This window comes from Corvus moneduloides, chromosome 3 (genome assembly GCF_009650955.1).
Source record: "Corvus moneduloides isolate bCorMon1 chromosome 3, bCorMon1.pri, whole genome shotgun sequence".
Taxonomy (NCBI): domain Eukaryota; kingdom Metazoa; phylum Chordata; class Aves; order Passeriformes; family Corvidae; genus Corvus; species Corvus moneduloides.
Genome location: NC_045478.1, coordinates 90,427,470 through 90,441,922, shown reverse-complemented (window position 1 = coordinate 90,441,922; position 14,453 = coordinate 90,427,470). Strand labels below are relative to the sequence as shown.

At 47.4% G+C, this 14,453-nt stretch overlaps 1 protein-coding gene across 3 annotated transcripts in view; it reads left to right on the top strand.

Annotated features, from left to right (window-relative positions):
- MDGA1 (MAM domain containing glycosylphosphatidylinositol anchor 1) overlaps positions 1 to 14,453 on the top strand; it is a 147,020-nt gene that overhangs the window by 121,143 nt on the left and 11,424 nt on the right. For all 3 annotated transcript variants that reach the window (XM_032102726.1, XM_032102725.1, XM_032102727.1), the window contains 2 exons: positions 4,650 to 4,802; positions 6,023 to 6,157. In XM_032102726.1, the coding sequence (XP_031958617.1) occupies positions 4,650 to 4,802; positions 6,023 to 6,157 (288 nt within the window). The remainder of the gene's footprint in view (positions 1 to 4,649; positions 4,803 to 6,022; positions 6,158 to 14,453) is intronic.

Here is a 14,453-nt window from a genome sequence, read left to right as displayed (position 1 = left end):
TGGATTACTCAAGTGTGTGCCCATTCTTCAAGAATGTTTGTAATGCAAAGGTTAAAAAAGGTGACGGTTCCTTGTATCCTGATGGCAAATAGGATGACTTAACCAGTTAGAGCATTGTGAAGCTTCCTTCCATTACTGGTTATAAAATCCCCAGAAGCTTGCAATGGCAGAGAATGTTGAATGTTCTTTCTTAGATCATGACATACTTTGAGGTCTCAATACAGTTTTCATTGTCTTCATTTTCTAGATGGGGAAATTGATGTCCAGAAAGTGATAGCCTGTGGGTCACACAGCAGGTCTGCAACAGAGCTGGGGCTCAGAGAGTGGTCCTTTATGCACCAAGCCAGTGTCAGTTGTCAGGCCACAGCTAAAAGATCCAGGCAATTTTATGCAAGTGCACTACATCTGCTATTCACCCATAGTCTGCAGCTAGAATAGGATTATTATTTTTTACATTCATCTGGCAGCCAGAATTTCAGAACCAGGCATGGCTTTCCCCAAAGGACTAGAAAGTAAAACTTCCATTATGTTTCTCAAGAAGGCAAAGCAGCAAGAAATGCTAATAGCCACAACAGAGGGTCCCTCCCCTGGGAGTGCAGGGAGGTGTCTAACTGTGAGCAAACATCTCTTCACTCTGAGCTGCCACCACTGCAAAGCCTGCCTAGGAAATCTGTTTGGTGAAGACAGCACTAACTCCAGCCTTTGAGGAGGCAGCTCCCCTGCCACCTCCATCTCATCTGTCACAATCCAGAGAACAACTTCTGTGTCCAATATTTAAATCCACTACTTAAATTTTAAACAGGAAGCTTCATTTACACCTTGATGATGAGCCAGGATCCCTGGCAAATGGCCAAAGTCTTCAAGGTTTGCAACACACAATCCAGGTCAAAAGTCAGACCACCTCTGTGGCCTCTGAGGCACAGCAGGTGATCTGACTTCTTTTTGGCTGGATCTGCAAGGTTTCTCCTAGTGAACCTTGTTGATAACCATCCAGAGGTGACATGCTGGCAGTGTCCCAAACCACACTGAACACTTCCTAGTTATTCATGGCACCTCCACTTGTAGCTCAGAGAAACCACAAAGCTTTGCTTTCCTGTGGCTTGTTTTAAACCAAAGGACCAGGATTCGGAGCACTTGGGTTCTGTTTCCAGCTTAGGCCCTGCCTGCTGTGACCTTAAATGTGTTTCTCTGTCTTTGTGCATCTGTTTCCCCACATGTAATGCAGAAGATACACAGAGAGGCATTGCTATGTTACAGAGAAGTTAAGAAGCCTTGTTCATTAGTTGTTGCAAAGTGCCTCGAGCTCCCAAGCTCAGCAGAGGCGATGTGCTGGAGTCACAAACTCCTGCATCCTGCACAGCTAGTGATGCACATAAGATGGATCATGTTGTTGATTAAGCAACAGCGTCGCTTGATCTGTGATGCATGGGACCCTTCTCTCTTTTATGCGCTCTGCTAGAAGCGTTGCCTTCTGGAAGTAGCTGCATTTGAGTGAGAGGAGAGGATGTGCTCAGGGCCCAGTTTGGACATTAAAAGAGCTCTCCATAGGCTTTTGTGTCAACTTCTCTGAGCAGTCTCATCCTATGTGTGTGGCTTCTTACAAATGAGGCACAGTAGTCCACCAGGCTGGCACAACCAGGCCTTGGTGCTACATTGGGAATGCTGTTCTCAGGTCCTATTGTCTTGCACAAATCTCTCTGATCTCCACCTGAGCTTGTGCTTTCTCCTTAATCTGCCTTTCCTTTGATTTGTGTGCCTCCTCATTTGTGGTTTGTTCCCTTTCAGGCAGTTGCCTGTCTGACCTCTGTGTTACAGCTTCCAATGCTGCTTTCCACCAGATATTCCCTGTTAAGGTAATTTTGTGCTGGAGAAAGATGTCATCTTTCTTTGAAGGTTCACATAATCAACAGGGTCAGAGGTGCAAACCACCCTGATGCTTTTGCAAAAGGACAGTCATGGTGGATCCTGCTGTGTAGGATAATGCCATTCTAAGAGAAAATGTGTCTCTTTCATCTGCAGCTGGCAGCCCATGAGCTGGAGTCATGCAGATGTTTGTCTTTGTTCCAGTGGAGAGAAACCAGGAGTGTTACACAACCCAGCAACATCAGCAAGCTTGCAGGCTCCAGCCCCTCCTTTGAGGACCACTGGGTATCTCCCACAGCCATGAACTTCCTTCTCTCAGCCATGAGAGCTGAAGAAGGACCCTTAGGAGCTGCTTTCTCACTCTTTTCTCCTTCCATTTCTTTGTTCTGGGGATGGAAGAGGCCCCCTATCCCACACAGTTGCCCTGTCTCAGACCCTGCGAGCATCTGTCCTGTCCTCTGCTCCCTTCTCCTTCAGCTCCAGGTGCTGTTCAGGCTCCTGTGCTAGCTGCTGCTCAGCAGTGGCTAATTTGGATTTGGATGCTAATTAGAAATGAGCAGACTGAACAGAAAGCACTTAGCCAGGGTTAATCAGCAGTTAAGTGGCCAGCCCAGACAAGCTCCCGATGGCTGTGCTCAGCCCAAAGGAGGGGGCATGTGGCGCTTCCCACTGAGCTTATGGGAAACCCAGCTGCCCTGGTCTGTGAACCAGGCCTTGGCTTGCCACACATTGTCCAACCTATGCTGGCAAAGACATTTTTGCAGGCCACAGCAGGAGGCTGCATCCTCTTTTCTCACTGCTTTGATGGGATGCTGGAAAGAGACAGGCAAGAAGGGGGAACCCACTTCCCTACCACAGGGTTTCATGTCTGTTTGGATTACATTTTCAGTAGTTTTCATTTCCAAATGGGAGGGGACAGGGAGGATGCTAGCTACAGGGTAGCCATCAGAAGGTGCAGCATCTCAGAGTCAAGATTCTGTTCATTTCATGAGCAGCCTCTCTTCTCTGGTACAAGATAACAGATTTTGTGTGTATGGTAGGTGTATGAAGCTCCTAACATCACATTGTACTGCATCTGGAGCTTTTGGCCCTGACAATGCAGAAAACTTCCCTTGTCTGTCCCATTCTTGGCACCCAGCCCATAGGTTGAGGACCCTGCTCTGCCCTACATGTCCTGCCAGAGTCACCCATGCTAGGAGAAAAAGCCTCCTGCCCAGGAACCAGAGCAAGTCATCACTGAAGATACAAGAATGCGGAAGCCCCAGTAGGCGTTTGGGCTTCTCTTCATCTAGGCATGATAGATTATGGTAGGAGGTAAACACCAAATTTGAGTCTTGCACCAGCATGCCATGGATGAGGTTCCTAGCACATCCCAAGACCTTGTCAAGAGCCTTGTTTTCCTTTGTGTATGTGTTCTTTCATGGCTTTATCTTTCAGTTTCATAGCACATTTCCTTGCTTTTACATAAAAGCAGCAAATAAAGATATCTGTGCTTGCTGTATCTACATCACTCACAAGGTCCGAGATCCCACTTCCAGCTCATTCTCCAGCTCTGGTTTCTGCCCAGGGACCTTTCACAACACACAGCAGTTTTCACATCAGTTCTTAGACCTGTTTTCTCTTTGTTTTTTTCCTGTTTTATCCATCCCTCTCCTATTGTGTCAGCAGTGTAAAGCTGGTTCTTGGCCTTTGCTTTTGTGACTCAAAACTACCTTTTTAACACAAAGGTTACAATCTTCAGCCTGGTCATGTCCAATTCATTTCAATTTCTGCGAGTCCATATTGGGTTATGTCTATGCACAAGATTTTTCATGTCTTACAATATTGCTGTAGGGTGTAACCATCTTGTGGTAGTAATAAAAGCGAGCCCTATTGCACATGTGGTTGATCCTACATAAAAATCTTTTACCTACGTGTTTTATTTTGTTAGGGGAACCAGCACAAGCTGCAAAATCAAATGTGCCTTTTAGCTGACATAAATTAGATGTACTCTGGCTAAATGACACGTTTGTCGCACTGAGCTGACCTCTTCTCCACAGCTGATTTTTTTTCATGTGTGTCATAGTTTAGTTTAATATATAGCCTGAAGGGGGGTCATCTGCTGCTACTTTTTCCTCTCTCCTGGGGAAATTATTCTACCATCAAGTTGTTCTGATATAAATACCTTGTAGCCAGTTTGCCTTCGGTGATCTTTTTATGCTCCTATACATTTGCCCCTTCAGATGTCTCAGAGAATCTCTTCCTCTTTAGCCTTAGTAGCTTTATTCCATTTTGTCAGACCATCATATCCATCAGCCTGGATTAACACTTCTGTAACAGCACTAATCACTGATGTAGTATGGGTAGTGACAAAGGGGAACATTTTTAAATGAAAGAGGAGATTCAGATCTGATTTTAAGAATAAATTCCTTACTCACAGAGTGGTGAGGCACTGGAACAAGCTTTCCGGAGATGTTATGGGTGCCCCATCTGTGGAAGCGTCCAGGGTCAGGCTGGATGGGGCTCTGGGCAACCTGATCAAGTGAATGGCATCCCCGCCCATGGCAATCGGTTTGGAACTGAACGGTCTTTGAGGCTGCTTCCAACTCAACCCATTCTGTGATTTCTGTGATTTCTGTGATGCCTTCCTTTGCAGCCTCCTCCTGAGGTTGGGGGCTGCCCATCTGCCCCCGGCTTGCCACAGAGCCTCAGTAGTGACATAGCACTGCTGCGAGCACCCAGGCAGCTTGGGGAGGGTGTTTGGAAAGCAGCAGCTTAGCAGCCCCTTCTCTTCCCCATGCCCACAGATAACACCTGCCGCTTTGAGGACGAGAAGATCTGTGGCTTCATGCAGGACAAGATGGACAACTTTGACTGGACCCGGCAGAATGCCCTGACCCAGAACCCCAAGCGCACCGTCAACACAGGGCCCCCCACGGACATCAGCGGTACGCCGGAGGGTAGGCACCTGTCTGGATTTCTTTTTGGCTTGGCTGGGGAGGCGAGGTGCACACCGTCTCTTTTCAGGAGTCTTACAGCTCTGAGAGCTGATGGAGGGCTGATCTGCTTTCTACATCACACAGAGTGCAGGGAGCAGGCAGTTAATTTGCATGTTACTGACTGGAATTAAACACACAATTAAAACACCCACAACTTTGTTGAAGGGAATAGTGTGAGCATTAGTTCTTGTTATCAGCTAATTGCCTGCTGCCTAATGCCCTTGCACTGTTTGATGCTTGTTTTGAAGTAAAAAATGGATTAATGAGAAGGAGAACATCTCTAACACCTAGAAATGGTCCTGTAGGTTTTAGTGAGCTGTTTCCTCAAAGAAGTTCTCAGGGACGCAAACAGATCTCCTCAGTACCAAGCACAGAAGCATGAGAGAGCAGACAGGAGCTGCCTGTGGGGCAGAAGGAAGCCCCACCTATAGCTGAAGGACACTGGTGTTATTTATTGCTCACGGTAGCTGTGCATGGAATACAGCGCTATCCAGTTTAGCTGGATATAACATCCTTCTTTCTGTAATAAGAGAAGTAAATTTATATGCAGACACATAACTTTGAACTCAGAAAAAAATGGGAACATCCAATGGCCAGCTGAGGAAATGGCTTTTCCCATTAGTGTTCAGTACACCAACCTGATTGAGCATTGAAAATGATGTTAACAAATTAAATGGCTAATCTGTTCCTCCTTGGGCTGTTAACAACTGCTTTGGTATTGTTCTCTTTAGACAACAATATTGTTTAGGCTAGATGTACCAAATCCTCTCTCCCTCTACTTGAGGCAAAGAAATTAGTCTGGAATGGTTTCTCTTTCTGGGGTTCTCCTTGCACAGTGCAGTCAGCCCTGAGGCTCCTTGTGCTGCAGCAGCAAGGCTCGTTTTGCACCCAGACAGAGCATGTGCATGTTCAGGGGTTCACCTGCTATGTGTGCTCACAGCAGGTCTGCAGATGCCCATCTCTCCTGCTCGTCCCTAAATACTGCTGAGGCAGAGGAGGCACTGCAGGCATCCTGCAAGTGTCTCTGGCCAGCATCACAGTGGGTGCAGAGCAGTTGGGAAGAGCAAGGCCATGTCCCACAGAGGAGGGGTGTTCTCCCAGCCATGCTGGCATCCCATCATTTGGAGGAAGGGAGACCCAGTGTGTGCTGCCTTTGCCCACCTTTCCCACTCATTCTGCAGGTTATTACATGTTCATCGAGGCATCCCGGCCCCGGGTGACAGGAGACAAAGCCCGGCTCATCAGCCCCCTCTACAATATCACTGCCAAGTATTACTGTGTCTCCTTTTACTACCACATGTACGGGAAGCACATTGGTGAGTACCCTCTGGGGAGGGGTAAACCCAGCCTCATGTGGGCTCCTGGGGAATATCTCCAGCCTCTTGCTCCATCAGCTGTGCCTGTGACCAGCAATTCCAGAGGGTGGGAGTCCTACTCCAGGATTCCAAGCAACAGGGTGGGCTGCTGCTCTCAAACACTTGTCCTGAAGCCCAGCAGTGTCAGGGTTGTGAGGCTGTCACAGCCCATCCTTGGGGCAGCACCTTACAGCCAGTCTGTCCATTGGAGAGGAGAAGAGGCTGAAGGGGCTTTGTGGGACCAGAGAGCTCTGTGGAGGCTACAGCTATATTGGGGTGGGCAGGATGTGTGCTCCCCCAGCTGTGCCAAGGGGCTGCCTGCTCTGCCTGGCTCCCTCGTCTCACTACTGTAAGCCTCGAGTGCAGCGAGCACCACAGAAGCGCCTGGCACACTAATGAGTTTCCACATCCAGTCAAGGAGCAACTGCTAATTCGTCACCTCTTGATTATAATTTCATTAATTTGAATAATAGATGCACTCTTCCCACAGCACACAGGGTTATTAATCACCTGCTGGACTAGAGCCTGACTGAAAAATCAGGGCCCAGGCAGGAATGTGTCTGCCCTTCAATAAGTGGGGTTAATTAACAGCTCTCTGCTCAGTACTGTAGATGTCATTGGGAGGGAACAGGCTCCTGAGTCTGGCCACGTCTCTGTGCACATGTGGCACGGCTGAGAGGTTAAACTGCAAAATCTGGGCAAGGCTGAAACCCTGACACCATGGGTGTCAGGGCCTAGGAGCTGGACTGCAGTTCACTGAGCAGGTCTCCATCTGTGTCTGTGTTTTGAGGGTTCATATCTGCTCTCTGCACTTGGAATCGGGCTAGGTCAAAGGTGTTCTCACACACCTGGGTGTTACAGTGCGGAGACTGTAACACGCCTATATCAAACCAGGAGTCCCGTGGAAAAGAAATATATATGTGGACAGATTCTTGCTAGATGTTTCAGAGATGTTTATTTCTCCAGCCGCATGGCCGGAGCTCTGCCGAGGAACTGAGGCAATCACGGGACCAAGGGTCCTTCTGCCCGCGCAGGGAACACAAACCAACCCATGGGAACGAGGCTGAGCAGGGGCAGGGAAGCCCCGTGTCTGTGCCCTCAGGGCCCCTCTCCCAGGGCTCCATGGCAGGGGAGGGACCCCAACACCTGGGTTCCCCCTGGAGACAGGCTGCTCCATGTTGTAGTAATGCCAGTAGTGGCAGGTTGCTCAGGCAGAGCACTGTCAGTGTTGGCTCACACCAGGTTTTCCTGGACTTGCTGGTCCTGCTTAGCTGACAGAGTCCAGCTGCTAATGCTCTCTGGTGAACTCGTGTTCCCTGCAGCTGGCCCTTATGGTAAGCCAGCTCTGCTGCCTAATGCCTGCACGTCTTCTCCTGGAGGCTCGGAAAGGGATCTCATTCTTTGATGAAGACTGGCCCAGACTGGTGGGAGATTAGCAAAAAAAAGATGTGGAGAGTGGAGGCCTCTTGCTTTTTTTCCTGTGTCATATTCCCAAGTTCATTTCATAGGTAAAGTAAAAGCTCATCAACACTTGCTTGATTTTGGAAGAGAGCTCGGTTTAACAGTTCTCTTGTGGTGATTGGTCTGGAGATGGGGTGGGCTGGACATGACAGAGAATCAATTCATTACAGGTTTTTCGCTTTTAGCTTTTTAACTCTTTACTGATTTGCTCCATCCACAAATTACCCAAAAGCTACAGTGCCTCCCAAGACCTAAGAAAGCCTCTGAGTGCTATTTTCTTTTCCTCAGCTTCAGACACCTTTTATGTCTGTTGATTTTTCCCTTCATACCCAATGTTATGGCCCCTGCCTGATCCCTGTTCTCTTCTTGTTGTACAAAGGGGCTGATAAATTTTCTGTGGGGTGGACAGACTCTTGAATGCTGAGGGCAAATTTTAAAATTAGACTGACTAGATAGAGACAGAGATCGAAAGAGAATGAAATGAGAAAAAAGTTCTTTTTCTCTTGGCCTGTGGAATACATTACTTGGTCCAGCAAACCCACCATGTATCTGTCTGCAAGTTGAAGCTCAGTTCCTTGATGCCAGGCTTGATGCCCTTATTGGCTGAAGTCCTCTCAGAGTCCTTAGGGCAAAACAAGTTTACTCAGCTCTTCTTCTTTAGCCCTGGCTTTGAGGAGGGTGTAGGACTCAGTAGGACTTCTGCAAAATGAGGAGACAGGCCCTGCCCTCCCATCCATCTCACATATGCAACAATATGAAGGTAAAGGTGGGCTTGCTCCAATCTGGAGCCATGCCTCACTTCCCATATATCTATCCCTGATGCCTGCAGTCACAGCCACAACCCCTGGCTCACCTAGTGCCAGCACAGTCCTGCCAAGCCAGGTGCCAGCAAGAGCGTATCAGGTTGTTCCTGTCAGCAGACAGTGCCAGCAAGAGGGTGTCTCCCATCCCAAGCCTTTTCCAGCTCCATCGTGGAGCAAACTGAAGCTCTGTCGCTACAAAAAGTAGCTGTATAAAATCCCGACATTTATTTATTTTTTTAATAACCCTTTTATTACCTTTTTTTTCCCCCACTACAGAACTTGAAAGCTGGTTTACTCTCACAATTTGACTATAAAATATCCACAGCCATCCAGGCAAATCTTCCCTGGGAGAGTTCCCAGACACTACTCGTTTATAATAGATATGACGAAAGAGAGAAACGGAATACAAATGCACTGGTTGTAGCCATGATATAAAATATTCAGTGACTAGCAGAGCAGGACGCTGTTGAATATCTCTCAGCTGATGAGAGAGCAGGATGAAGGGGAGCTCCCTGGAGGCAATTCCCATTCTTCTGAAGTTATTTGGTCATCTGTTTTTCTTCCTCTGGCCACCTCTGTAGCAAGCATTCACATTGCCCTATGATCCTGCTAGCCCCAACACAATAATCAGGGGGAGGGGAAGAAAAGAAATCCCGTTTCCACAAGGCATTCAAGAACGAGGGTGTCTTACGTGTGGCTGGCGTAGAAATACCAAATGAGGCTCAGTTGGTTGAAGCCCAGTGCTAATGATGCCATGGTCATGGCATCAATCCCCATGTGTGCCATTCACTTAAGTGTTGGACTTGATGATCCTTGTGGGTCCCTTCCAGCTCAGAATATTCTGTGATTCTGTGTTTCTGAGGAATTGCTTGCTTTCTTCAGGGGAGGAAACTAGCGGTGGCAGCTAGCAGCTATTCGCCAAGTTCAAAAAAGCCTCTTTGCCAGGTTGGCTGGGTGAGTCAGCATTGCAGCTTGGAGCAAATCCTCAAGTCCTTGCTGCAGCCATCAGACTCCTCTTCCTCCCTTCCCAGGGGCTGCCTGAGAGGGGGATGCTTTAAGAGGACAGTTTCCCTGACAGACTGATTCGACCACAGTGCCCTGCCACCTTTCTCTCATGCCTCCTAACTCAGTGGTCAGCCAGGTTATGATCTGCATGGCCTCCTGCTCACTGCTGGATGCTCTTGCAGGCCCTGCAGCAAGAGATGTCTTCGTGGTCAGGTGGCAGGATGAAGATTGCTGAGAGGGACATGGAAATTTCAGCCACACTGAATGGAGAGTTAAGGGTGTGATTATTCCAGTGCTGACACAGACCTTACCTGACCACCCCAGCTAAGTCTGGTCTATATATAATCAGGATACGAAGCTTCCAATAAAATTGTAAAGTACTCGTTGCTGTCTACAGATTCTTGAGGAGGGAAGGGGGATGAAAGGTGCCAATCCATGGTATCCAGTGACAGGATGCATGGGAATGGTTCAAAACTACATCAGGGAAGGATTAAATTTCTTTATTGAAAAGGTGGTCAGACACTGGAATAGGCTTTCTAGAGAGGTGATCAAAGTGGTCAGGCAGTTGGACTAGTTGGTGGTTTTAAGTCCTTTCCAACTTTTCTTTCCCTTCACTTCCCTTTTGGTTTTTTCTCTTCTACTCTACTCTAAGATCCCATGAGGGACAGTGCTGGGGACTGATTAAGAAGGATTTTGGTTCTGAGTCACTGGAAACAATGAGGCCAGATCAGATCTCTTGCCACAGCATCTGTCAGTTCAAGAAAGCCATGGCTGTTTCACAGAGGGAACTGGGTTGTGGGCAGGCCACTTACACAGGCAGTGTCACCACTGCTGCTCTCCTGCTGAGGAGGAATCACAGGTCTGGAAGGCCTGCCAAACTGAATTGCTTCTTTTCTTGTCCAACTCAGATCAGACAATCAGTGCAAAGGCGTGTCTAAAAGGCCATGGTAAATGATCACACATAGGAGCTGGTGGGTGCCATGTGGCTTCAACTTGTTTCTGACTAGTGACAGTAGTCAGATCGCACAGTCAGGTCACACAGATTGAGAGGTACCAGTTATGTCCATGTAAAAGCAGCTTGAACCACAAAGCCATCATTTTTTAAGATTCAACATCGTAGCTCCCTCATTCCTACCCAAACTTTGTTTATGAACACAGCACCCTGCCACTGCACAGTAATGCAGGTGGCACCCTGGAGGTAGCTGCATTCTTTTGGATACATAGTTTGCCTCATATAGAAATGTGTTGTTCATTAAATCCATGCCATTATCTCCAGTGCAATAACTACACAGTAGAGATTACGTCACTGGATTGATTGAGGGGAGGCTGATTTTCCTAATGAGTATGATTCACTTCCCTCTAGACTCTTGAAAACAAGTTGCGGTTAGAGTTAAGTGAACAGTCTGTAATGAAAAAATGTATTCAACTTTTTAATACTCATTCTTTTTCCACTTATTCAGATGTGTTCTTGGCTTTAGTCATTCCTCCATCAATAAACACGTATTGACTAATGAAGAGATCCAGCACCTTCCTGTGGGCTGTGGTATGGACCCTTTGGATAGACTGTGGCCTCTTCTAGTAGTATCTGCATGGGTTTTTTGGGAGGTTAGTCAATTACCATGATCATGAGCAAAGATTATAAACACCTAGCAAGGAGACCATGTATTTGTAAAGTGTCATTCAACCTTTGTAAGTTCAATACAGTGGCTCTGAACCAAAGACAGATGAAGTCATTGTTTTTCTAAACAATTCAGTGAGTTTCTAAAGAATTCTAAAGAATTGAGTGAGAGGCATAGATTTAAAGATTATTAAGACCCAATGGTATTGATACATCATCTAATCAAACTTCCTGCATAACCAAGGGCAGAGAATTCCCTTCAGTTACTTTTGCTGGAGCCCAGTAAATCCTATGTGTCTATACCTTCATTATATGTTTACTTATGAAGAGCACAAACAGCATTTTTGATAGGTAGGATTGAACTATCCCTAAGCCAAAGAGCTTGACATCTAAAGAACACATGGAGACGAGGGAAGGGTGTTCAGGTGTGGATTGGCTACACGTCATTTTTATTCCACAAATGTTGATGCAGGTATTCTGTTTAGTACCTTAAACGGGGGTTCTCTGCCTTTCCTTGCCTCTCACTAAAAAGGAATCACTGAATCAAGTTCCCAGTGCAGATAGACACTGAAATGTTGCCTTCTTCAAAAGCCCTCTTCTGTCTTGCTAGCTGAATGTCTGATTGCTTTCCTGCCGCAGATTTCATTGGCAAGGCTGTCGGAGCACAGATTGCTGGCACCCATTCATTTGCAGATGCCCTGAATCCTGACAGATTTTCTTTGCTCCTGATCACCTGATTGGAGACACAGTTATTCCTCTGGTGGACAGTTGCTGTGATCTCCCCTCCTGCTGAATGATCAGCAGAACATCTTTCCATTCAGACTTTAATCACAGCAGCATCCCTGTGCAAAGTTTAGGAGCTGTAAGGATACACTGCAACCTGATTATCTTCTGAGACATCAGGTGTTGCATCAATTATTCAGACTCTGAAATTGATATATACAAAACACAACAGACACTTAAGAGGAAACAGGAGCTCTCAGAGTATATCCAGCTACTTCTTTAGCACTCCCTTGTCACTCTTCTATTCTCTCCATAGACCATTAATTATTTCACTGTTGGTCACTCCAGGTGCACATCTGGACACCCCCCTGGGTGCTCTGACAGAGTAAAGGCTGTGGGGCCAGAGTGCAAAACTATGATACACACTTGTGCATCCATCCTCATCTGTATTTGAGCTTCAACCAGGCGTGATTTTGTAATGTATCCCAGAAAATCAAAGAAATGCTCCACAAGTGTCAGTCACCACCATCACTTCCAGGAGTGATTTCCTCTCCCAAAGAGAGCTCTGCAGGGGTGACAGGCACGCCAGCACCTGAAGGAGTTTGCGGTTGCAGATTTGGGGTATCACAGTTTCAGCTAGTCGCCTTGAAGTTTTGTGGTGCAAGTACGGCAGGCACGAAGTGGGAAAAGAGTCTCTTGCTATAATGCATCCTGACTCTAAGCTGGGTGCACAGCCTGCTCTAACAAACAGCCTTCCTGCAGCAAATCATTTCCAAGGCCTGAACCATTCATCCTCGCACATCTCCCTGGGTCAGGCAGAGGATGAGGCCAGAGAACAGCTTTTGAGTGGAGTCCTCAGTTCAGCAGGAAGAATATGTGATCTCAGCTGCTCCTTCCTCTGTCTCGCTGGCTTCAGCATTGCAGTAAAACAGCCCATCTGCTCCAAGCCCTGCAGCTGTGCAGCTGCCCTGTGCTTGGCTCCCGGGACTGAGACACCGCAGACAGGGTGATGATGGGGAAATAGGAAAATTGTTAATAGGGATAGCAAAGAGACAGGCAAGATTTTCCTCAGCATAAGTGCATCTGTGTCTGCGGGGTTTTTGTCAGGAACCCTTCCACACACATCACTTGTGTTTTGTGGGCTCTGGGAGGCTCCCTCCTCTCTTGCTGAGGTCTTTTCAAAGCCTGCCCACAGAAGGGAGACAGGCAGAGTCCCGTCTGGCTGTTGTGCTCTTTTAGACCTGGTAGTGTCTATGAAGCAGACTTTGTTTCAGCTCGTCGGGGAGTGCTGAGCACAGTGCGTGCTCTCAGTCTGAGAGCTGAGCACATGAATTCCATAAAGGACCCAGCTGTCTCTGGTGCCAAAGATGAAAGGGCCTGTTATCAAAGCTGGGAGGAGAGAGAGCATTGCCTGAAGGCATCTGGGCATGTCACGAAACAGAGGGTGAACAAAGAGCAAACAGACCTCGCAGCTGAACTATGGTTCACTCTGCTTCTTGAGTCTGCAAAATTGGTGGGAAAAGTTGCCTACACATGATCTCCTTCTTGCTAGGTTTATCATACTCTCATTTTTAATGGTTGGACTTGATGTTAAAGGTCTTTTCCAATGTAAACAATTCTATGATTTTCCGCCAGGCTGGCCTCTCCTCTCTGAGGTAGTACCCAGCACTTCTGGGGACCACGAGCTACAGCAGGAAAGAGGGAAGGAGCTGCCCCCATCGGCATCATCGCATCCTGCTTGTCAGCAGCTGCACAGAGAAATGAAGGAGAGCATCCATTTCCCTGCCAAGCACCTGGAGCTCCCCCTGCTCTGCCTGAAGCTGAGTCACAGGCAGCACTGGGCTCCTACACAGCCAGGGCCCCAACAAGTGACCAGCTCTGAATTTACCCCTGAGTCACCTTCCCTGTGCCATCTCTCTGTTCTGGCTGCATATTGGATGAGCCTTTGTTCTTCTGAGATTGCATAAATTTAACATTGTGGAGCATGGAGATCTTTCTTCTCCCTCTTCTGAACTTCTTAAACCACATCCTGTTGTCCACACAGAGAAAGCCTCTTACTGGTCACAAACAACCTCTGAGGGAATTTTCCATGAAAAGGAGTGTCAGGATTTTGTTCCATAAACACAGTATCAAAGATGGAAGTCTTGTATCATTCATCTTTCTATGCTAACAGTTTCTCTAATTAGACTGGCGGATCAAATGAGCAAAGGAGCTCAAGCATAGCTCCACTGCGAGTCTGCTCCTGCCATATCACCATCTGCTCTCTGTGTACACAGACAGGTGGGGATATGCTGGAGAGAAGGAGCTATAGCTGTAGCTTGCCTGCCATTCCTCATCACGAGACAGCCATGACAGTACCACTGCACTTACCCCTCTGTCTGCAGGGCCCAGGTCCCCCCTGCCCAGTGTGTCTCTCCAGGGGTCCATCCATATGTCCACTTGGCCTTTTTAGAGTGTTGTTGCTTCTCTGCTGGTACATTCCCTCCATCCTGAAATTCCTGTACATGCCAGACTAGTCAGATAGATAGTGATGGATCATAGATCAATCTGTGCAATTGGTGTAGCTATGTCAGGGAATATTGCTTCAAGCCCAGCTTCATTTGATGGTAGTTTAGGAGGTCAGAGGTGGGAATGTGTTTGTTTCTTC